The sequence below is a fragment of the Myotis myotis genome, unplaced genomic scaffold (assembly GCF_014108235.1).
Source record: "Myotis myotis isolate mMyoMyo1 unplaced genomic scaffold, mMyoMyo1.p scaffold_m19_p_7, whole genome shotgun sequence".
NCBI lineage: Eukaryota > Metazoa > Chordata > Mammalia > Chiroptera > Vespertilionidae > Myotis > Myotis myotis.
Genome location: NW_023416379.1, coordinates 85937839 through 85961207, shown reverse-complemented (window position 1 = coordinate 85961207; position 23369 = coordinate 85937839). Strand labels below are relative to the sequence as shown.

General features: G+C 49.5%; 2 protein-coding genes across 2 annotated transcripts; both read left to right on the top strand.

The window, feature by feature from the left end:
• The first annotated feature begins 61 nt into the window (after nt 1–61).
• On the top strand, nt 62–3137 carry LOC118660336 (RNA exonuclease 1 homolog). Its single transcript, XM_036317594.1, has one exon. It carries the CDS (start codon nt 1206–1208, stop codon nt 3108–3110), a length of 1905 nt encoding a protein of 634 aa, XP_036173487.1. The 5' UTR covers nt 62–1205; the 3' UTR covers nt 3111–3137.
• Nucleotides 3138–13486: 10349 nt separating this feature from the next.
• Nucleotides 13487–19986, top strand: PTCRA (pre T cell antigen receptor alpha). Its single transcript, XM_036318044.1, has 5 exons — nt 13487–13544; nt 16021–16053; nt 16823–17143; nt 18305–18349; nt 18975–19986. Exons 1-5 carry the CDS (start codon nt 13487–13489, stop codon nt 19412–19414), a joined length of 897 nt encoding a protein of 298 aa, XP_036173937.1. The 3' UTR covers nt 19415–19986.
• Nucleotides 19987–23369: the final 3383 nt, after the last annotated feature.

Here is a 23369-nt window from a genome sequence, read left to right as displayed (position 1 = left end):
TCTCTCGCTCTCCCAAAGCTCCCTAAAAATCAATGGAAAAAATTCCTCTGGAGAGGATTAACAAACAAAAACTTAAAAATTAAATAAAATAACCTAATGGTCCAGCAGTGCCACTTCTGGGTATATACACACAGAAATGGAAAGCAGGGTCCCGAAGAGCTATTTGGGCACCTGTGTTCACATCTCAGATGGAAGCAGCCACTGAGGAATGTGCATGGATAGATGGATAAGAAGCAAAATGGAGCCTAGACATGAACCAGGAATAGTGTTCAGCTTTAAAAAAGGAAGGAAATTCTGACACGTGCTCCCAACATGGATGATGACCTTTGAGGATATAAGGTCTCATGACATCAGCCAGGCCCGAAAAGGCAAGTTCTGCAGAATTCCACTTTAATGAGGTGGTCAACTTGACAGAGACAGAAAGTGGAATGTTGGTGTCCAGGGACTTGGGGGAGAAGGAAGGGAGAGTTCGGGTGTTACATGGGTTCAGAGGTTCCGTTTAGCAAGATGGAAAGCGGGGAGGGAGCCTTATGGAGGGGTGGCCATGTGTTTCAGCCCCCCAGAGAAGAGAAGGCCGAGAACAAGGAGCCATTGCATCTGACCGCTCTGTCCCCTGGGCAGGAGGCATAGAGGACCTCTCATCTCATCAAACAAAGCAAGGAGACGCAGTCCCACACACCCCGAGTCCTGGCAGACAAGTGCCGGGACCCATATTCAATCAGAATTGTGCTCCACCCTGGGGGTGGGGGGAGGGGAAGGGACAAGAGCAGGGAGAGCGAAATGTGGGTGACCCCTCCCACAAGGTCATAGCGCCTGACCCCTGTCTTGCTCCGGACTTGGGCTGTGCCCTCTTGACCTGTGAGAGCCGTGGCTTCCTCCCCTTGGCCCAGAGGCAGGCACGGTTGTCGGGTGACTCTGGGGCACTCAGGGGCCTGGCACAGGGAGAACTGAGCAGAGGATGGGGCCCACCCTCTGAACTCAGAGCTCCCTCCTGTTGACTCGGTCCCGAGGGAGCTCTGGGATTCTAGAAGCCAGTCACTCCAGAGAAGATCGGATTAAGTAGGGTGGGAGAAGATGTGATCAAGTACAGTAGTATTCATTGGCTGAGCGAGTTAATCTGCTTGGAGGCGGGGCTTTCCGCCAGTATAAGAGCTGAGGGCACCTGGCCTTGGCTTCCAGACACCAGAGCCCAGGAGAGCAGGACCATGTCAGCACCCAGGGGAAGTGAAGCAGTGCGAGCTCCAGCCCTCCTGAGGGCCACGGCACCGAGCTGGTTTCCTCCCGGCCATCTGCAAGCTCAAGAGGCCGAGCTGAATGCCTCCTGTCCTGCCGCCATTCTGGTGCCTCTCCCTCTCTGCCAGGGACCCTGCCATCAGCCTGTTGGCCCCGGCGGCCTGCTCCCGGTGCCCGCCACATACAGCTGGGCCCCCAAATACCTCCTCACCCAGCCAGCGTCTGTGAGGAGAGGCCTGGCCCCCCACACCGGGCTACCCACCACCCAGGAGCTGTGTGACCTGCTGCGGAGAGCACACCAGGCTCCCATGAAGTCAGCCAGCCTGCCACAGGCTGCCCAGCAGCCGGCCCCGAAGCCCCGCTCCATGCACCTCTCAGCCGCCAGAGACAAGAGGAGGATTGCCCGCGTCCCCGTGCCCTGCCTGGGTGAAGGTGCCAAGAGGCGCCTCCTGGCCAGCAGCAGCAGCAGCAGCAGCCGCCCGCCTTCCAAAAACCAGGGGCTGGGCAGCCAGCTCCCAGAGGCACCCGCCCCATCGGGCCAGGCGTCCATGGCCACCAGCCCCGTGCCCCCAAAGCGCCTGGCCCGCGGCCCACCTGTGCAGACTTCTCAGAAGCCTGTTCCTCCAACACAGTGTGGGGGCAAAGTGCCCGCCATCACCCCTCAACGCCGTCTCCGCCTCTTTATGGACGAGGGCCTCAAGTTCTGCTCCTCCACCCAGGAAGCCACAGGGAAGGAACTGAAGGAGGAGAAGGCGGCCGACCACCACAGCCCCAGCAAGAGGATGGACCGGGAAGTGGCCGCCAACACCTTCCACAAGATGCAGGGCCTGGAACCCGGCCCTGGAGCCGGTCTCCACAAGACCCGGGACAGAGGGGCTGTGTCCCAGGAGGTGGTGCCGGGGGGCAAGTTGGCCGCCCAGACCAGCTTCCCGCTCCCGCGCCCGCACAGCCCCCACGGGGAGGATCCTGTGCCAGGGGCCATCCTGTACCAGCGCCTCAAGGAGCACCTGCTCACCCAGGCCCAGCTCAAGGAGAACGGCTACCCCTTTGCACACCCCACACTGCCGGGGGGCGCTGTCCTCTTCACCGCCCAGGAGAAGCCGCCCCAAGACGCCTCCTGCAGGCTGTGCTGCCGCTGTGGCACCCAGTACCTCGTGGCCCCCTCGGGCCGCTGTGTGCGCCAGGAAGAATGTCGCTACCACTGGGGGCGGCTGCGCCCCACTCCAGCGGCTGGGGGCTGGCAGATTCAGTACACGTGCTGCTCGGCCCCCATCGGCTCCCCTGGCTGCCAGGTGGCCCAGCACCACGTGCATGGCGGCCGCCAGCAGGACTTGCAGGGCTTCATGCAGACCTTGGACAAAGAGCTGCCCCCAGGGGTTCACCCCGGCATCTACGCCCTGGACTGTGAGATGTGCTACACCACCTCTGGCCTGGAGCTGACCCGCGTCAGCGTGGTGGACAGCGCCCTGCGGCTGGTGTACGACACCTTCGTCAGGCCGGACCGCGACATCGTCGACTATAACACCAGGTTTTCCGGAGTCACCGCGGCTGACCTGGCCCGCACCAGCGCCTCCATCCGGGACGTCCAGGCCGCCCTGCTGACGCTCTTCAACGCCCGCACCATCCTCACCGGACACAGCCTGCAGAGCGACCTGCTGGCCTTGAAGCTCATCCACGGCACCGTGCTGGACACATCGGTGCTCTTCCCGCACCGCCGCGGCCTCCCCTACAAGCGCTCCCTGCGCAACCTCGCGGCTCACTACCTCGGACACGTCATCCAGGACCGCACGGATGGCCACAGCTCCAGCGAGGACGCCAGCGCCTGCATGCGCCTGGTCATCTGGAAGATGGGACAAGACGCTGAGACTCAGCGCTGACCGCAGCCCAGCATGTTGTGGACAGGACTAGGACTTTGGAAAGTGCTTTGTGATCACATATATCTCTTGCCCCACATGTCTAACAATAAAGGAATGGTTCAGTAAACTATAGTATATCTGTTGTGTTATTTGTCATCATGTTATTTCCTATGGACCGCCATGGCTCTGGGTTTCATTGGGATCCAGGAACCTGCCTGCGTTGCCGGCTCTACCCCCAAGGTGGGGCATGCACGAGGTGGCAGCCAATCAATGATTCTCTCATCGTTGATATATCTCTCTCCCCCCCCCCCCTTCCTCTCTGAGATGTAATTTTAATATATATATTTTAAAATCATAACAATGATAAAATCTAATTAAACTTAACAGCCCTGTCCAGTTACCTCAATGGTTGGAGCATCAGCCCACTGATCAAAGGGTGGAGGGTTCCATTTCCGCTCAAGCGCACATAACTTGGTGGTGCTTTTGACCCCCAGCTTCCAGGCAGGGTGCGGGTGGGAGGCAACTTTCTGTCTTTCTCTCCCTCTCTCTCTCTGTCTACCTCCCCCCTTCCCTTTCCACTCTGAGATATTATTTTAATAGTAGTAGCCCAGTGCACCAAATTCCTGTACATTGAAAGGGAATTCTTTAACAGAAATATTTTAATATTGCTATTTGCCCTTTCTCTATAATAGAAGTGTGAGAGATGAAAGGAAATTAGTAAACTGTATATGAAAATAATATATAAATTTATTAATAAATAAACAGTAACAATCTGATATAACAACAGAGGCATGATATAAAAACGACAAAAACATGATATGAAAACAGCAGTGATGCAAACAATGACTCATAAAGTGATTAAACTTATTCTAAAATCTCCATGTACACCACGTTAAGAGTGAAAACACTTTCAGAGTGCTCGACTAATTCCCCTTGTGCTGAAATATTTAGAACTTTAACTTTAACATCACATGCTCTTTGAACTCGAGAGAAAGCAACATGTAACTGACCATGTGCAAAAACGGGTTCAGGTCGGAATATGCCTACTCTGTCTAGAGTTTGTCCTGGTGATTTATTAATAGTCATCACAAATGCTGGCATCATGGGAAACTGTCGTTGAATCAATTTAAATGGGAGGCCAGTGTCAGATGGGGAATCAGAACAACCATCTCCATCTGCAGATCCTGTTAATACTGCAGCTTTGATAAGGTCAGGTGGTAATCTTTTGATAATAAATCTGGAACCATTACAAAGACCCCATTTACTATGAAGATTTCTCAATAGCATGATGATTGCACCCACTTTCAATTTTCATTTATGACACCGCATTCCCAAAGGAGTAATACTATTAAGAAATTCGATGGGAAAATTTTGCTTTTCAGCATCACCTGTGGAACCAATGGAATCATCACTCAAATATGTGTGAAAATCTCCATTGAGTATACCCACAATTTCTTCATTTAGTTTTTGAACGTGCTCATTTTTTGGACAAAGAATTGCACATTTAGATATATTTTTAATATTATCTATAGATATTGTCTTTCCAAAAGTAGCTTCAATAATAGATCCATTACAAATCATTTCACAGGGGATTTCAATAATATCCATTCCTAAATGAAAACTGCTATCAAGTTTGCCATCTCCAAGTAAGTTTTACTAACCATCCACTATAAGCAGAATCCTCTGATCTCATATTTGTTGTAAGAGACAACTTTCTGAAACATCCCCAAACATTGCAGTACTTTAAACTCGCTTGTACTATGGCTGATCGCATAGCATGCAGTACAATACTGAGACATTGTCGAAAATCCCCTCCAAGAAGGAGAACTTTCCCACCAAAGACAACATTCAACTTTCTCCTAGTAATCTGTCTATGGCGTGTATAGCATGACTGGATCTCATGGTGCATTCATCAATAATGAGAAGTTGGGCCTTCTTAAGAGTTTTAGCAACTTCACTGTTGTATATCAAGTCTAGAAATTGCAGTTTTACTTAGAGGACTGGGTAATTTATAGTGGGAATGAAAGGTGCTTCCACCGAGAAGTAAATTTGCAGCAATTCCTGTAGATGCTGTGGGTAAAACAGTACTACCATGACCTCTAATATAATGTATTAAAACTTTATAAAGATATGCCTCCATACTCCAAGGGCCGGTTCCTCCCTCAAACCTCACGCTCCCAGGAAATGGCTCAAGGAGGGTGCAGCCCTTTCCAAGATGACCCCTGCAAGACTGACTTCCTTCTGGTTGGTCAAGCCTCTGTCATGACGTTACACCCAGGGTTTCTATTATATAGGATAAAACAGGGGTGGGCAACCTTTGTGTGAGTGTGTGCCAAAACAAGCAAAATCTCTGACTCAAAATTCTTCTGCGTGCCAACCCTAATTCTTTGAGAACATTTTACACCTACTTGATATCTCTTAAGGTGTATGTATGTGAAGAACCTTGAAGAAATAATAAAATTCATTTGAGAGACAAAAACACAGTATATGATGATGAAAGATACATTTATTTTTTAATGTATACATGTGCACTGATAGTCCGACAGAAAACTTTGTAACTCCGTTTGATATTATCAGTGGGACTTTTGCTGCTGCATCACTGATGACAGAGATTTTACATCAGGTTTATATTTCGTGACCCTCAGAGATATTCACGAGCTACTACTTTCATCCGTCAGGCTACTCCTATTATGAGGCTTAACAAAATTCATCACTGAGAACAAAGATTCACAAGCATATGTGGATGAAACCAAAACACTGGTCAGATCTAGCAAGGCAGGGAGAGTTAAGGCAGAGGTATAGAAATTGCTCTTCCCCTCTCTCGTCAATCCATGTCTATGGTCTTTAAGATAACTTGTTATGTAAAATTGTTTATTTATCTAAGATGCACCTACACGGAATTTATCTGAAAAATAAAAAAGTTGATATTAAGAAAATAATTGAGAATTAATATACATTTTAGGGAGAACCAAGATGGCGGCATAGGTTAACGCCGGAGTTTGCTGCTTTGAACAACTACTTCAAAAGTGAAACCAAAAAACGGAAGGGACATCACCCAGAACCACAGGAACACTGGCTGAGTGGAAGTCCTACAACTAGGAGGAAAGAGAAACGCATACGGACACTCAGAGGAGGCGCAGTGCTGAAGTCAAATTCTGAGGTGCGGAGTGCGGGGAGCGGGCTGGCGGCGGAGGGCGCGGTTGGCGTTTTCAATCGGGAGGGAGTCGCAGACTCTGAGCTCCAGATACAGGCGAGTCTTTAGGGACCCAGACTCAAACAGGAGAAGCGGGACTGTCTGGCTTCGGTCAGAGCGAGTGCAGCTTTCTCTCTGAGCTTTGCAGCGGGTGCTGGGACTCAGAGAGGCAGAGCCCCTGGGGACAGGACTGAGAGCCGCCATAACTGCTCTCTCCGGCCCACCCTGTTGATCCTGTGCGACCCGCCCCGCCCAAGCCCTGCACACAGGCATTTGCCGGATAGCCTCAGGCAAACGCCAGATTAGCACCTCCCTAGAGGACAGAAGTTCTCTCACTGCTGACACAGCTGATTCTCATAGCCACTTGGCCTGGAGGTCAAACCCTCCCTGGAATTAGCTACAACAATCAAGATTTTACTATAAGACTGCGAACAAAGACCACTAGGGGGTGCACCAAGGAAGCATAACAAAATGCGGAGACAAAGAAACAGGACAAAATTGTCAATGGAAGATATAGAGTTCAGAACCACACTTTTAAGGTCTCTCAAGAACTGTTTAGAAGCCGCCGATAAACTTAATGAGATCTACAAGAAAACTAATAAGACCCTCGATCTTATATTGGGGAACCAACTAGAAATTAAGCATACACGGACTGAAATAACGAATATTATACAGACTCCCGACAGCAGACCAGAGGAGCGCAAGAATCAAGTCAATGATTTGAAATGCGAGGAAGCAAAAAACACCCAACCGGAAAAGCAAAATGAAAAAAGAATCCAAAAATGTGAGGATAGTGTAAGGAGCCTCTGGGACAGCTTCAAGCGTACCAACATCAGAATTATAGGGGTGCCAGAAGATGAGAGAGAGCAAGATATTGAAAACCTATTTGAAGAAATAATGACAGAAAACTTCCCCCACCTGGTGAAAGAAATGGACTTACAGGTCCAAGAAGCGCGGAGAACCCCAAACAAAAGGAATCCAAAGAGGACCACACCAAGACACATCATAATTAAAATGCCAAGAGCAAAAGATAAAGAGAGAATCTTAAAAACAGCAAGAGAAAGAAACTCAGTTACCTACAAGGGAATACCCATATGACTGTCAGCTGATTTCTCAACAGAAACTTTGCAGGCCAGAAGGGAGTGGCAAGAAATATTCAAAGTGATGAATGCCAAGAACCTACAACCAAGATTACTTTATCCAGCAAAGCTATCATTCAGAATTGAAGGTCAGATAAAGAGCTTCACAGATAAGGAAAAGCTAAAGGAGTTCATCACCACCAAACCAGGATTATATGAAATGCTGAAAGGTATCCTTTAAGAAGAGGAAGAGGAAGAAAAAGGTAAAGATACAAATTATGAACAACAAATATGCATCTATCAACAAGTGAATCTAAGAATCAAGTGAATAAATAATCTGATGAACAGAATGAACTTTTGATTATAATAGAATCAGGGACACAGAAAGGGAATGGACTGACTATTCCTGGGGGGGGAAAGGGGTGTGGGAGATGCGGGAAGAGACTGGACAAAAATCGTGCACCTATGGATGAGGACAGTGGGTGGGGAGTGAGGGCGGAGGGTGGGGCGGGAACTGGGAGGAGGGGAGTTATGGGGGGAAAAAAAAGAGGAACAAATGTAATAATCTGAACAATAAAGATTTAATTAAAAAAATATATATATACATTTTACACTCAAATTTCTCCAGTTATCCCAATGAAGTTCTTTAATCTGGAGTAGTTCCTCAGCCTTTCTTTGTTTTCATGTCTTTGACATTTTTTGAAAAATACAACATAAGTGTTTCATAAAAAAAAAAAAAAAAGAAAATAATTGAAGGAGAAACCAAGATGGCAGCATAGGTAAACACCGGAAATTGCTGACTCGCACAACAACTTCAAAAATACAACTAAAAGACAAAACGGACATCACCCAGAACCACAGGAAGACTGGCTGAGTGCAAATTCTACAACTACAAGGAAAGAGAAAAGCACACTGAGACTCAGAGGAGGTGCAGAAGTATGGAGGCTCACGTGGAAAGGGCTGGCGGCTGAAGACACGGTTGTCTTTTTCAATCAGGAGGGAGTCTCAAGCTCCTGACTGCTCTGAACTCCAGTTCCGGGCGAGTCTCTGGGGACCCAGACTCATACAGGAGAAACTGGACTGTCTGGCATCAGTCAGAACTCAAGGGCGGCTTTCTCTCAGAGGTACTTGCAGCGATTACTGAGACACTGAGAAGCGGGGCCTCTTAGTGTAGGACTGAGGAGCAGCCATAGCTGCTTGTCTGCCTGTTGATCCCCAGAGACCCCACCCCACCCAAGCTGTGCACAGAGGCTTTTGCATATGAAAGGCCTGGCCCTTTGCAACCTGAAAATTACCTAACAAACTGCAGCTGGGTTAGAGAAACCCAGAACTTCCAAAAGGCCCCACAGCAGCTTGCATTGCTTCACAGCTGGGCTCCTGCTGGGTAGCCTCAGGCAGAGGCTAAATTAGCACCTCCTTAGATCGAAGAGCCAGTGTACCCAGTGGTGAGAGTGGGATCATCCAGATTACAACTCCTCAGATCCATAAGGGACACACTCAGGGGGCAGACTCAGTGAGCACCAAAGCCCCACTGAAGCAAGTCTTGCCCCAGAAGGGTGTCTCCAGCTCAGAAGTTCTCCCACTGCAGACAGCTGATTCTCACAGCCAATTGGCCTGGAGGTCAATTCCTTCCAGTGATACCTACAACAATCAAGGCTTAACTACAACAAGACTGTGCACAAAGCCCACAAAGGGGTGCACCAAGAGTGTCCACCTCAGGTAACTGGGGAGGCTGAGCCACTGGGCCCTATAGGACACCTAGCACAGAAAACCACTCTATCAACACAGGGAAGCATAAAAGATGCAGAGACAAAGAAACAAGTCACAAGTGACAGAAATGAAGGAAAGCAAACTACTGGATATACAGTTTAAAACTAGAAGGAAAGAGAAAAGCACACTGAGACTTAGAGGAAGTGCGGAAGTAAAGTGCAGAAGTACGGAGGCTCACTTGGAAAGGGCTGGCAACTGAGGACTCGGTTGTCTTTTTCAATCGGGAGGGAGACACAAGCTCCCAACTGCTCTGAACTCCAATTCTGGGCAAGTATCTGAGGACCCAGACTCATACGGGGAGAAACTGGACTGTCTGGCATCGGTCAGAACTCCAGGGCTGCTTTCTCTCAGAGGTGCTTGCAGCAATTACCGTGATTACCTCAGGACACTGAGACCCGGGGCCTCTTAGGGCAGGGCTGAGGATCAGCCATAACTGTTTGCTCCACCCTGTTGATTCCCTGAGACCCCGCCCCACCCAAGCTGTGCACAGAGGCTTTTGCATATGAATGGCCTGGCCCTTTGCAATCTGAAAATTACCTAACAAACTGAAACTGGGTCAGAGAGACCCAGAACATCCAAAAGAAGGCCCAAGGCCCCACAGCAGCCTTGCATTGCTTCACAGCTGGGCCTCATCTGGGCACCTCCAAATCCCAAACAAAGAAGAGGAATCTGCAGATCTCTCCATAGCTCCTGCTGGGTAGCCTCGCGCAGAGGCTAAATTAGCACCTCCTTAGAGATCCAAGAGCCAGTGTACCCAGTGGTCATAGTGGGACCATCCAGATTATAACTCCTTAGATCCATAAGGAACACATTCAGGGGCAGACTCAGTGAGCACCAAAGCCACACTGAAGCAAGTCTTGCCCCAGAAGGGTGTCTCCAGCTCAGAAGTTCTCCCACTGTAGACACAGTTGATTCTCACAGCCAATTGGCCTGGAGGTCAATTCCTCCCAGTGATACCTACAACAATCAAGGCTTAACTACAACAAGACTGTGCACAAAGCCCACAAAAGGGTGCACAGAGAGTGTCCACCTCAGGTAACTGGGGAGGCTGAGCCACTGGGCCCTATAGGACACCTAGCACAGAAAGCCACTCTACCAACACAGGGAAGCATAAAAAATGTGGAGACAAAGAAACAGGTCACAAATGACAGAAATGGAGGGAAAAAATGACTGGATATAGAGTTCAAAACCACACTTTTAAGGTTTTTCAAGAATTTTCTAGAAACCACCGATAAATTTAGTGAGATCCTCAAGAAATCTAGCGAGACCCTTGAGGTTATGAAAAAGGACCAACTAGAAATTAAGCATACACTGACTGAAATAAAGAATATTTACAGAGTTCCAACAGCAGACTAGAGGATTGCAAGAATCAAGTCAAATACTTGAAATATGAAGAAGCAAAAAACACCCAACCGGAAAAACAAAAAGAAAAAAGAATCCAAAAATATGAAGATAGTGTAAGGAGCCTCTGGGACAACTTCAAGCGTACCAACATCTGAATTATAGGGGTTCCAGAAGAAGAGCGAGAGCAAGATATTGAAAACCTATTTGAAGGAATAATGACAGAAAACTTCCCCTACCTGGTTAAAGAAATAGACTTACAAGTCCAGGAAGTGCAGAGAACCCCAAACAAAAGGAATCCAAAGAGGACCACACCAAGACACATCATAATTAAAATGCCAAGAGCAAAAGACAAATAGAGAATCTTAAAAGCAGCAAGAGAAAAACAATCACTTACCTACAAGGGAATACCCATACGACTGTCAGCTGATTTCTCAACAGAAACTATGCAGGCCAGAAGGGAGTGGCAAGAAATATTCAAAGTGATGAATGCCAAGAACCTACAACCAAGATTACTTTATCCAGCAAAGCTATCATTCAGAATTGAAGGTCAGATAAAGAGCTTCACAGATAAGGAAGAGCTAAAGGAGTTCATCACCACCAAACCAGGATTATATGAAATGCTGGAAGGTATCCTTTAAGAAGAGCAAGAAGAAGAAAAAGGTAAAGATACAAATTATGAACAACAAATACACATCTATCAACAAGTGAATCTAAAAATCAAGGGGCATAGAAAGGGAGTGGACTGACTATTCTCGGGGGGTGGGGGGGAAGAGGTGTGGGGGTGCGGGAAGAGACTGGACAAAAATCGTACACCTATGGATGAGGACAGTGGGGAGGGGGGTAAGGGCAGAAGGTGGGGTGGGAACCTAGTGTAGGGAAGCTATGGGGGGAAAAAAGAGGAACAACTGTAATAATCTGAACAATAAAGATTTAATAAAAATTTTAAAAAACTCACAGAAAACACTTCCTAAACTTCAAAAAAGAAGAAGAAGAAGAAGAAGAAGAAGAAGAAGAAGAAGAAGAAGAAGAAGAAGAAGAAGAAGAAGAAGAAGAAGAAGAAGGAGAAGGAGAAGAAAAACAAATAAAGTAATTATTTTCCAACCCAGTTTTTCTAGTTCAGAGTCACAGGTGGTCGGAGTCCACCCCAGCAGCCCTGGCCCAGGAGGACAGGACACCTCCCTAGACAGGACACCCTTCCATCACACCCATTCCCACACTCACTCAGACTGGGGCCGATGTAGATCCTCAATTCACCTCCTCTTTGGGAGGTGGGAGGAACCAGAGTCCCTGGAGAAAACCCAGCCAGATGCGGGGAGACCGTGCAAACTCCTCACAGAGAGCAGCCCCGCCAGGAACCGATTTTATTTCCTCATCGGTGTTATAAGGAAACAACATGGAGCGAAACTCCGTGGTTCAAAGACTTGCTGTATAAGGAACGGCGCTAAATCCCCTTCGTGGTTTATCTTCTTTACGTATCACAGGACCCCTCTGAGGTATTACCACCCTCATTGTACAGGAGGAAATTGAGAATTAGGGAATTAAGTAGTTTGGTGCAAGTCACACAACTCCTGAATGACCTAGTCCGGGTGGAAAGCCAGGTGGTCTGCCTTCACAGCCCACACTCTGAAGCAAACTCTCTTCTACATCCCATGTCACTAAACATTCTGTGAAAACATGATTTGAAAAGCTGCTGCATAATATTGACTAACATAAATATGCCAAAGATGAGTTAGTCTAACTCTTCCCCTGGCATTGAGCAACTGGGTTGTTTATAATTGCTCTCGCTTTTGTTTTTGTCTTTTGTTAATCCTCCCCCCTCCACCACCAGATATTTTTTCATTTCCCTTTTTTTATGAGGAAATTGATAAAATTCTAGTAACTCTACTCTTCCCCCCAAATAAAGTTGCTTCCCTCAAATCCAATTAATCTTACAATGGAAATTAAAATATACATTACTTTTATTTTTTTGAATAGTTCTTTATTGCTGAAAGTATTATATATGTCCCCTTTATTTTCATTGCTGTTTAGAGAGTGGGAGGGAGAGGGAGCAAGGGAGGAGAAAGAAAAATCAACGTGAGAGAGGCACTGGTTGCCTCCCAAATGCACCCTGATCAGGGCCAGGGATCGAACCTGCAACCCAGGTATGTGCCCTTGACCGGGAATTGAACTCTCGACCCCTCCATGCTCGGGCCAACGCTCTGACCATTGAACACCACCAGCCAGGGCCTGCTCTTGTGTTGTAAGTGTAATATTTCAAAGAGTATTTTTGTGCATAAATCTTACAATGACCAACTCTCTTATTATTTCATTAGGGAATATACCTAGATGGGAAGTTTTAGGATCAAAATGATACCTAGCTCAAGTTTAGTGGAGTTGCTGCAAATGGCATTTATATAAGTTTATTTTTTTAAGGGGTTTTACTTGATAGTGCAAGGAATACATGGGAAATCTTTGAACCTTCTGCTCAATGTTGTTGTGAACTTGAAGTTGTTCTAAAAAAATAAATTCTATTTCAAAGGGGCAGTGTAACATGGAAACAAGTTTATGGGGCTTTGGGGCCAGCCATCAGGAAGAGTTCCAGCCCTGGCTCTGCCACCTGCCAGCTGGGTGGCCTTGGGCAGGTCCCTCAATCGCCCTGGGCCTCAGTCGCCTCACCTGTGACATGGAACTCACAGTGGTGAGGGGGATGGGATGAAGTGCTGTGAATGAAGCCCTTGACATACAGCCTTGTGCTCTGCGTCCTCCAGATGGCAGGGCCAGTGATGGGGAGGGAGTGTGGGCACCCAGCTCCTGCTGTGGGAGTGGCAGCCGGAGTTCCCTGGCCCATGAGAGAGGATGGGGTTTGGGGGCCCAGGTGGAGTGGGAGGGGCCCCTCTGGAGGGAAACGGCTCCGCGGTGGAGCAGCTGAGATGCAGCTGGGCCTGCGGCCTGGGAGGCAGCCTTGTGGGTGCCTGCTCCCCCGGCCCACACCTCAGGTCTGCAGCTGTGACCTGCCTCCTATCGAATGGGCCATGGCCGGGGCTTGGCTGCTGCTTCTCTTGGCCCTCGGGTGTCCAGCCCTGCCCACAGGTGAGTTCCCTCCCTGCTTCTCTCTCTGTGCCCCATTTGTCTGCCCCAAACCCCCCTCTCCCTCTGGGCGTCCCGGTGTGGGTGAGATGCAGGGAGGCAGAACAGAGGCTCTGGGGCCTCTGGGGAGGGTCTCACCAGAAGCCCATCTTCCCTTCCCCACTGCACTCTACCTCCCAGCTACCTGGTTCTGGGGCCCGAGTCCTGCTCCCCTGGGGTCCACAGTGTTGGTAGGGAGTAGTCACCTCTTGGAGGTGTAGAGAAACAAAGCAAGCTGGCTGGGTGTCCATGGGGGTCGGGTGGAGGAGCCAGGGCTGTTATGTGATATGGAGTGATGGGACCTGGGCAATATTGTGGGGTCCCCTCCTGCCCTTCCTGTCCAGGTCTCCTGCCCTCGGGGTGCCCTTTCCACCAGGGTTCAGTGTTCCCCCTTATCAATGGGCTCTCTGGAGAAGTCCCAAGGCCTCAGTGACTTCCGGGTGTATGTACCCCCAGGCCTCCAACGATCAAGGCTGGAACCAAAGGACTAGAATTGGCTGAAACCCATTTGGCTCAGTGGATAGAGCGTCGGCCTGCAGACTGAAAGGTCCCAGGTTCGATTCCGGTCAAGGGCATGTACCTGGGTTGCGGGCATGTGCAGGAGGCGGTGGGAGATGTGCAGGAGGTGGCTGATCAATGTTTCTAACTCTCTATCTCTCTCCCTTCCTCTCTGTATAAAATCAATAAAATACTTTTTTTTTTTTAAAAAGGACTAGAATTGTAAGAATTACAGCTTCATTAGCCTGTGCATATTTGCATGTTTGGGGGGGTGAGGGGGGAGGGGGGAGGGAGTCCTTGACCTTTGAATCAAGACATCTCCTTGAGCTAAAGCTGACCCAGTGTGGCACAGCTCCCCCTCCTAAGGAGGCCAAGCATACGCATGTGGAGCAGGGCAGGAGACGGAGCTCTGGGAAGGACACAGCCAGGGCAAGGAGGAGCAATCCTGGGAGGCTTTGTGGAGGAGGCAGATGCTTAACTTCCTTGGGGAGTGTCTCTACCCGTGCAACTGCGAAGGCTCAGGAGCTGTGGTTCCTGGAGCCCACTCCCAGCCTTCTCTACCTCCTTTGTTTGTGATACCTTATTAATGATAGTATTGATAAGAATACTAATACTCATCTGCCATGTGTTTTACATTCATGAACTTTATTCTACACAATAACTTTGTGGGGCTGGTGTTACTAACCCCATTATATTGATGGGACCATTGAGACTCAGTATATTAAGTGCATGAGACAAACCAACTCTATTCCAGGCCACGTCCCAGGTTTGGTCCACTTTGTCACGTAGCAAAATCTTAGTCATCCTTCCAAGTGGGGTGAAATGTGGGACTTGGAGTCACCGAGATCTGAGCTCAAATCCTGAGTGGGCTACTAACCATCCACATGCTACTAGGTCAGTTATCTGACCCTCAAGAAATCTCACGCGAGCACTCCACACCCCTCCGTCCCCACAAAATACCCTGGCACAGGTCCCCGCACCCTGGGCATTTCTTTGGCCTGGCTACCCTTAGAGTTGTTGTGGGGTTTTTGTGTGTGTGCATGTGCGTGTGCGTGTATGTGTGTGTGTGTGTGTTGTTGTTGTTTTGTTAATCCTCACCCGAGGATATTTTTCCATTGATTTTTAGAGAGAGTGGAAAGGAGGGGAAGAGATAGAGAGAAACATCAATGTGAGAGAGACATATCGATTGGTTGCCTCCTGCATGCACCCTGGTCAGGCCCAGGGTTTGAGCCTGCAACCAAGGTACACGCCCTTGACTGAAATCCACTGAGCCAAACCAGCTAGGGCTTAACTTACAGTTTTAATTTGTTTGGAGGTTTTAACCTTTGAGATTTAGTTTTTATGAGCAACTATGCAACTGTTCAAAAATAACATTCGGTTATGTATTGAATGAATCATCCTTACTGAAAAGACTAAGTTTGTGGAAAATTGGGACTGTTCTGGAAAATAAAGGACAGATCTACCTGGATTGCAGGTTCAATCCCCGGTCGAGGCTGTTTTTCTCACATCAATGTTTCTCTCCCTTCCTCTCTCTAAGCATGTCCTGGGGTGGGTGACACAACCAACACCCTTCCATGTTCCACTCAGATTAACAAATGGTTATGATCCTGCCATATTTGAACTAGATTTTTAAAAATATGTATTTTTTTAATTTATTTCAGAGAGGAAAGGAGAGGGAGAAAGAGATAGAAACATCAGTGATGAGAGAGAAACATCGATCAGATGCCCCCTGCATGCCCCCTACTGGAGATCAAGCCCGCAACCCAGGCATGTGCCCTGACCGGGAATTGAACTGTGGCCTCCTGGTTCATTGGTCGATGCTCAACCACTGAGCCCCGCTGGTCAGGCTGAACTAGATTGTTTTAAGAATCAAAAAGTTACAGATACATTTGAAGCCCCTTTAATCTCATTCCAGATCATGTTTCCTTCCCTTCCTCCCCAGAGGCGACCACTCTCCTGAGGCTGGCACAACCAGGTATTATGCGTGTTGGTTTCCCATGAGACTGAGTTCTTTGAAAGTGGGGACAATCTATACTAATAAAAGGGTAATATGCTAATTAGACCAGATGTCTTCCAGACAATGCCACGGTGGTGGGGGCCAAGGCAGAGGTGGTTAGGGGTGATCAGGCAGGCAGGCAGAGGCTGTTAGGGGCGATCAGGCAGGCAGGCAGGCGAGCAGTTAGGAGCCAATGGTCCCAGATTGCAAGAGGGATGTCCGACTGCCAGTTTAGGCCCGATCCCACAAGGGTCCAGAGGGATCCTGGATTGGAGAGGATGCAGGCCAGGCAGAGGGACTCTCCCCATACACAAATTTCATGCACCGGGCTTCTAGTGTATATATAAATTATTATATATAATTTAATGTTGTATGTAAATTAATGTTGTATCCCTAATGCCTTGCACAGAAAGGTTCAGATATGATAGATGAATGATGGAAAGATGATGGATGGATGGATGGATGGATGGACAGATGGACAGATGGACATATAGATGGAAAGTAGAGAGAATAGCTGTAGAAAACATGGATGATAGAAAAAGAGTGAATGAATAGAGAGGTGAATGACAGGGTGGAGGGAAGGAAGGGTGTTTAGAAGGGAAAATGCAAGGAGAGAGGGGTGGTTGAGAGGATGGAGGGACAGATGGATGGTGAATGGACAGATAGAAGCCTAGGTGCCTACAGTGAGATGCTGGCCTGGGAGGGCACGAACAGATCTAGGCCCCCACAGGAGCATGCTCTCTTACAGGTGTGGGGGGCGCCCCCTTCCCCTCGCTGGCCCCACCCATCACGATGCAGGTGGATGGGAAGCAGCAGGTGCTGGTGGTCTGCCTGGTCCTCGATGCCGCGCCCCCTGGCCTTGAGAGCCCCATCTGGTTCTCAGCTGGCAACGGCAGCGCACTGGACGCCTTCACCTACGGCCCTTCCCCAGCTGCAGATGGCACCTGGACTAGCGTGGCCCAGCTCTCCCTGCCCTCGGAGGAGCTGGCATCCTGGGAAACCTTGGTCTGTCACACCGGGCCTGGGGCTGGGGATCACAGCCAGAGCACACAGCCCCTGCAGCTGTCAGGTGGGGACAGAGCCTGGGGCCTTTAAAACGCCCCCTGGCAAAACGCCCCCTGCCCCTTTCACTTGCCCTGGAACCAGGATTTGGTGGGAAGGGAGGCAGGCCCAGACCATGGGGGCATGAAGGGTGTCCAAGTGACGACCAACTAGGTGAAGGGGTGCCTGGGCTCAGAGCAGGGCCACCTGAGGGCCCTGAGTCCTGGGATTTGCAACTGTGATATCTCACTCAAATCTAGGCTCTATGCACATCTTCCACGAGGTAATAATGCCTCTTCCCTCCTAGGATTGAGATAAATATTAAGGTGTATATATTCACCCTACCACCTAGGGCTAATATCTCTCTATATACCCAGGATTAATATCTATATATCACCTTATATATAACACCCTACCTATTAGACCCAAACAATAAGTAAATAATTAATTGCTACCACTTATTCAGTGCTTACTCTTGCCAGGTACTATTTGTTGTAAACACTTTACATTTATGAAGTCATATAATTTTCCTCATTTTTTCAGGCACAGAGAAGTTAAGTAATATGTCCAAAGTCATCTATTACTATTACTTTATTCTTTAAAAAATATATTTTTATTGATTTCAGAGAGGAAGGGAAAGGGAGAGAGATATAGAAACATCAATGATGAAAGAGAATCATTGATTGGCTGCCTCGTGCACGCCCCACACTGGGGATGGAACCCACAACTCGGGCATGTGCCCTGACCGAGAATCGAACTGTGACCTCCTGGTTCATCGGTCGACGCTCGACCACTGAGCCACGCCGGCCGGGCTGTTATTACTTTATTACTAACCAGATGACTTCCTCTTTTTGGATTATGTTGGCTTTAACATAATATTTGTTGAACAAATTCTCTGCCTTCCAAAGGCTGCTGAGAAAACCGATTCCTTGTCCGGAAGTGCTGAGGCAGCTCCCCTCCCAGCGACACAGAACAGGGGGCGGCAGGGAGCCGGGGAGACCCAGGCCCCTGGGAGGACGTGCAGCGAGTGGGCTCAGGTTCCCACTGCCGGTCCCTTTGTCCATTTATCCAACATGCCATGAACAGGCCCTGTGTCAGGGCCCGGGCACAGTCCTGGGGCGGAGGGCACGGTCCTGGGGTGCAGGGAACGGCCCCTCCCAAGTCTCACTCCCTTCTCCTTGGCTGGCAGGAGTGACTTCCTCAGCGAGGACCTGCCTCTGGGAACCTCTTGGGGGTGAGTACTGGGGGCCAGGCCCTTAGGTGCTGTCGGGCTCTGGCCTGGTGGGTCCTACTGGGGGTTGGTAGGTGTTCCCTGAGGAGGCGGTCTGGCTGGGTTGGTGCACTGGCCGGCCTGGGCCTCTGTCCACCGGTGGGTAAGATCTCTGACCCCAGCCCAGTGCCTGGACACCAGTGGAGAAGCACAGGTGAGCGCTAGCAGAAGGGCCGTGAACTTCCCCGGGGCAGCCCGGGTGAACGGTCAGCCTCAGAGCCTCGGGAGACCCCTGGGAGTCTGGGGAGCGGTCACTTCCACCACCTGCTGGCCATGGTCACCAGTCCCGTCTCTTCCTGGCCGAATGAGACTTCTGAGCTGGCTCCTCTCTGCAGCGATGCTGGCTCCTGCCTGGCCTGCATCCCCCTGGCTTGGGGGGAATATAATAAAATGAAGGTTAGGCAGGTATTTGTTATGACCAGGAAGGGTTGAGGGTAGACCCCAGGAAGGACTCCCCCTGAATTTGGGGGACGACAGGGAGGAGGAATGGCCAGGGCAGAGGACAAGGCCCCTCCTCTCGGGTGGACGTTCGCAGCGGGTGGGGTGCGCCAGGAGCCCCGGGCCCAGCCTGCTCCTTCCCCTCCCGCAGGGACGCCCGGCCGCGCGCTGCGGCTGGAGGCGCTGCGGCTGCTGCTCTTCAAGCTGCTGCTGTTCGACGTGCTCCTGACCTGCAGCCGCCTGCGCGCCCCGCCCGCCGCGGGGGACCGGCCGCCGCCCGCCCGCTGGACGCCGAGCTCCCCGCCCCGGCCGCCGGCCCGCAGCGCAGCCTCGGCGGGTAAGGGAGCCTCTGCCGCCACCGACTGCAACGGCCGCCGGGAGAGGCCGAGGGCTCAGACCTTTGCCCCGCCCTCCGGGTCCCGACCCAGGCGGGAGCCCAGTCCGGGAGGAGGGGAGGCTCTCTGCCCACCCAGCGCCCAGCGCTCAGGACCCGCCTTCAGTATGCAGACCTCCCGCCTCGGAGGACACCGCGACCTGCCTCCTCCTGGACCCGAGCTTCCTGGGGGTGGGGGCGCTCCCTCCTTCCACTGAGGCCGATCGGAGGGAAAGGCTGCGTCTCCCCGATCTGGACATTTGAGATGCAGAACACCTAGGACCATTAAAGGAGAACTTAAATGGCACAAGCCAATGGGAAGTGTTTTCATTCATGTCTTCTCTGGGAGGAGGCAATTTGGCAGGTTTAGGGGAGGAAGAAATCTGGGAGGGCTTCCCAGAGGAGGAGGACTTCCTGAGGGCAAGACCCTGGGAATTGCAGCCTGGGGCTGGGGGTTGGGGAGGACCCTGTCCCACCTGTCTCCTTACTCCGCAGCCAAGCATGAGGCAAGGCCCCTTTTGGCTCCTCACCCTGGCCCACGCTCTGTGAGAGTTCAGGCTGTGCAGCCCAGGAGCCCAGAAATGTGGGTGCAGGGCCTGATGTGAAATCTTGTACAGACACGACTGAGGGGAACAGGGCCAGGATCCCAGAGTAAGGGGAGTGTGTTCAATGCCAAGAGCATTGGTGATCATTCCAAGCTTACACTTATTAATCAAGTAAGGGTCATTATTCATTTCACAAACATTCGTTGAACATCAACTCCGCCAGGCACTAAAGCGGTTTTTGTTTTGTTTTGTTTCCTAAAGAGGGTTCTTGTGCTGATAGAATATGAGGCTCCACGATGGGGTGTAACCAGCGTGTGCCCTGTTCCTTCAGCACTGCCCCTCCCAGAGGTTCCTCTCAGTGAATCAGCCCAAGAACTCTGGGTGCTGTCACATGGATGTCCCTTGGGCAGTCTACGGGGTCAATGGTGCTATTGGAGCATCCATCTTATATAAAAACTGCTGTTTGAGTTTTTAACCCTGCTATTGTGGCTCCTGTAAATGCCTGCTGGCTTAAATAATAAGGAAAATAAGACTACTCCCATTCCAGAGAGGCCATAAACCTTCCCCAGACGAAGTTATCAGTGCTGGCGCCGGGCCAGGCCTCTGGTTGAGGTCTCAAAGCCCCAGCACAAAGGGCTGTTTAAGAACTTGCAAAAGGGACCGGAAACCCCCATATTTGGGAGACAAAGAAGGTAAAAAAGATATAAGTAGGGAAACTTGCTCCATGTTGGGGCCCAGAATGTGAAATACAGTTTTCTCGAGGCCCGGTGTAATAATAATAATAATAAAGTGTAACTCCATCTCTCTAAGCGTTGCTTGGTTCTTCTCCGGTCTTCTGTGACGTTAATGGTTCCCTGAAACACTGGGAAATCAACCGCGCTTGGCCTTTTTGGCCTCCAGTGAGCGTACGGGTTTGGGGTCCGGGGGGCACCGGATAGGCCTCCGGGAGGCACCGCTCTGCTGATTTAGCAAAATTGAACTGGGGGACTCTGGGCGCCCGGACCTCAGCCCAGGACCCGGCTGGCATCAGGAAAGAGTGGAAGGACGCTTCTGAACCTGTCGACAGAATCGGTAAGGCAGGGGCCCCAGTCAGACAGGCCCACTCCAAGTGAGTAGAAGGGGGAGCTTGATCACCTCCCCAGAAGCCATATGGCTTCCTCAGGCAATTAATCAGGAATCAAGTGGACTGTTTAAACTCTGAGTAAATATCTGGTAGAAGTCAAAAACTCGGATTGTCTGGTGTATAAATGTGTGAGAGTCTGTGTGAAGTGAAAGCTACTTTGTGCCATCTGGCTGTACACACGAGAGTATTTGTTATCTCTTCCTGCTGTTTAGTTTGTTTAAAGATAGGGCAAACCCCGCTTTAGGGGAAGCGTAATTGTGTATAGTAAGGCTGAACGCTGTGACGAACTGCAAAAGTCTCTAGCTGCTGAGAGTTCTTTTTCTCAGTCTTTTGCTCTCCATCAAGGAGGGAATCAGCCCGCTTAAATTTCTGTCTATGTTTATGTACTAGGGGCTTTGGTCTGCTCTTCCCTCCCTGATCTGTGATTTTGCTGTATTAGGTTGAAATTTTGGAATTCTGGGGTTAAAGGTATAAATTTGTGAAGGGTGTAGCCCAGAGAAGTTTAAACAAAGGCTAGACCACTACCCTTTTCTCCCCTGCTAAGGCTTGTTAGGTTAAGATTAGTACATTTTCTCATGGCCTGTTTAGGGCAAGAGAGAAAGACTGCCAGACTTTTCATAATTAGCTGCTCCGGAGCGGGTGTGGGGTGGGTGGGGGCAGTGGGATTCGCTGGGTAGGGTGGTAGGCTCTCCTGCTGAGCTAGAGGAGCCCTGGGCTGGGGGGCAGGGAGATGGTTGGAGAGATCAAGAGTAGTAAAGGAGGAGGATTTAAGATCCTCTAGGGCAGCGGCTCTCAACCTGTGGGTCCCAACCCCTTTGGGGGTCGAATGACCCTTTCACAGGGGTCGCCTAAGACCATCGGAAAACACTTATATATTACATATTGTTTTTGTGATGAATCACTATGCTTTAATTATGTTCAATTTATAACAATGAAAATACACCCTGCATATCAGATATTTACATTACGATTCATAACAGTAGCAAAATTACAGTTATGAAGTAGCAACGAAAATAATTTTATGGTTGGGGGTCACCACAACATGAGGAACTGTATTAAAGGGTCGCAGCATGAGGAAGGTTGAGAACCACTGCTCTAGGGGCTTAGAGTAAAGAGGAAAAATCTGTGAGGGAAAGCAACTGTTACAGGAAGAAGAAAAAATGTATCCTTAAATGTAAAAAGCCTAAATATACAGGATCTCAGACCATTTGCCTTGTTTCAGGACAGAGTAAATGGTTAATGTAGAAAGAGGGGGAGAGGGGTATCAGCAGTTAATTATGAAGCAGTGAGAGATAGGTTTTTGTTGATTTTACTGGTTGCAGACTGCTCTGCTGGCGTAGGGGTCTGGTCCATAGCCTACCAGGTGTCTTATCTGAACTGCACTAGACTCAAGGTTGCAAGTTTTCTGCAGGCGCAGTAAATCTTTCTCTGCCCCGTTTTATTCTCTTTAACCCTTCCAATACTAAATTATACCGATACAGTATACTTGAATTTACATATGGAAAAATATAGCAGTTTTCACTAGACAAGTTTTAATTTACCTGCTCTTAGTTTTATCACAGAAGGTCCAAGGCATGGTTATGCATTTTTAAAGGACAGAAAGAAGGTTTAAAGGCTAATTTGAAAGTATGAAATTTGTAAAGGTTATGTATACGATATAAAGGAAAAGAGAAATGTTAAAAAGAAATCCAACTAATGTTATCATAATCATCTACTCATGAACCCCGTCTGCCCTGGTTATATATCTTGTATGTCTTGTTTGGCTTGCTGTTTTCAGTTATTTATTAGGATCCTCACAGAGGACATAACCTGGTCTTTCCCTTCCTCCCTCACTCCTGATCCTGACAGCATGTGTAACTGGATTAAAGATCTTTTCTTTCAGAAGGCCCTCCAGGCTTTCAGTCCACAAGAAATTTCCCTGCACACCATTGTCATCCTCTGCCTTCTTTTCCAGGCCGACTAAGAGTCATTTTTCTCCACAGGTCGGACCCCAGCCTCCGGGAGGGAGGACTGCTACAGCATAGTCTGTAGTTTTCTCTGAAACTCCCACTGTTTCTATTTCTCCCTCTGTAGGAATTGTCTTCCTCTGACTCACAATAGGAAAGGGGACAAGCAACGGGCCCTGGAATCTGTGAAAGTGGCCAGGGATGAAGCTGATAAAGTTTCCCATTTGTAAATGTGCTGAAAGGGGACAGGTAGGTGGGCGGGAGGGAGGGGGCTAGATGCCCCATTCCAGCAAGGGAGCCCACAGAGAAGGCCACGGTCTCTGCCAGGAAAGAGAATGGGCAGCATAGTAGAGCCTGAAGCCCAAGCTACCACTGCAGGAGCGCTTTGCTATGTGCAAACCTGTCTCTCCCTGCAGCCCCAGATGTATTTAGCTCACCACTGGGAACCAAGCAGTGGTGAGAGACAGGGATGGCAAGGCCCTGTAACTGATAAACAGGGTTAACAGGAGAGGGTAAAGGGAAGGCACTTTCCATGTACCAGAGAGCCTTCAGGACTTTC

Coding starts and splice junctions, on each gene's coding strand:
- LOC118660336 (XM_036317594.1), top strand. CDS start 1,206: ATGTCAGCACCCAGGGGAAGTGAAGCAGTGCGAGCTCCAGCCCTCCTG.
- PTCRA (XM_036318044.1), top strand. CDS start 13,487: ATGGCCGGGGCTTGGCTGCTGCTTCTCTTGGCCCTCGGGTGTCCAGCC. Junction 13,545..16,020: donor GTGTCCAGCCCTGCCCACAG/GTGAGTTCCCTC, acceptor CTTCCTCCCCAG/AGGCGACCACTCTCCTGAGG. Junction 17,144..18,304: donor ACAGCCCCTGCAGCTGTCAG/GTGGGGACAGAG, acceptor CTTGGCTGGCAG/GAGTGACTTCCTCAGCGAGG.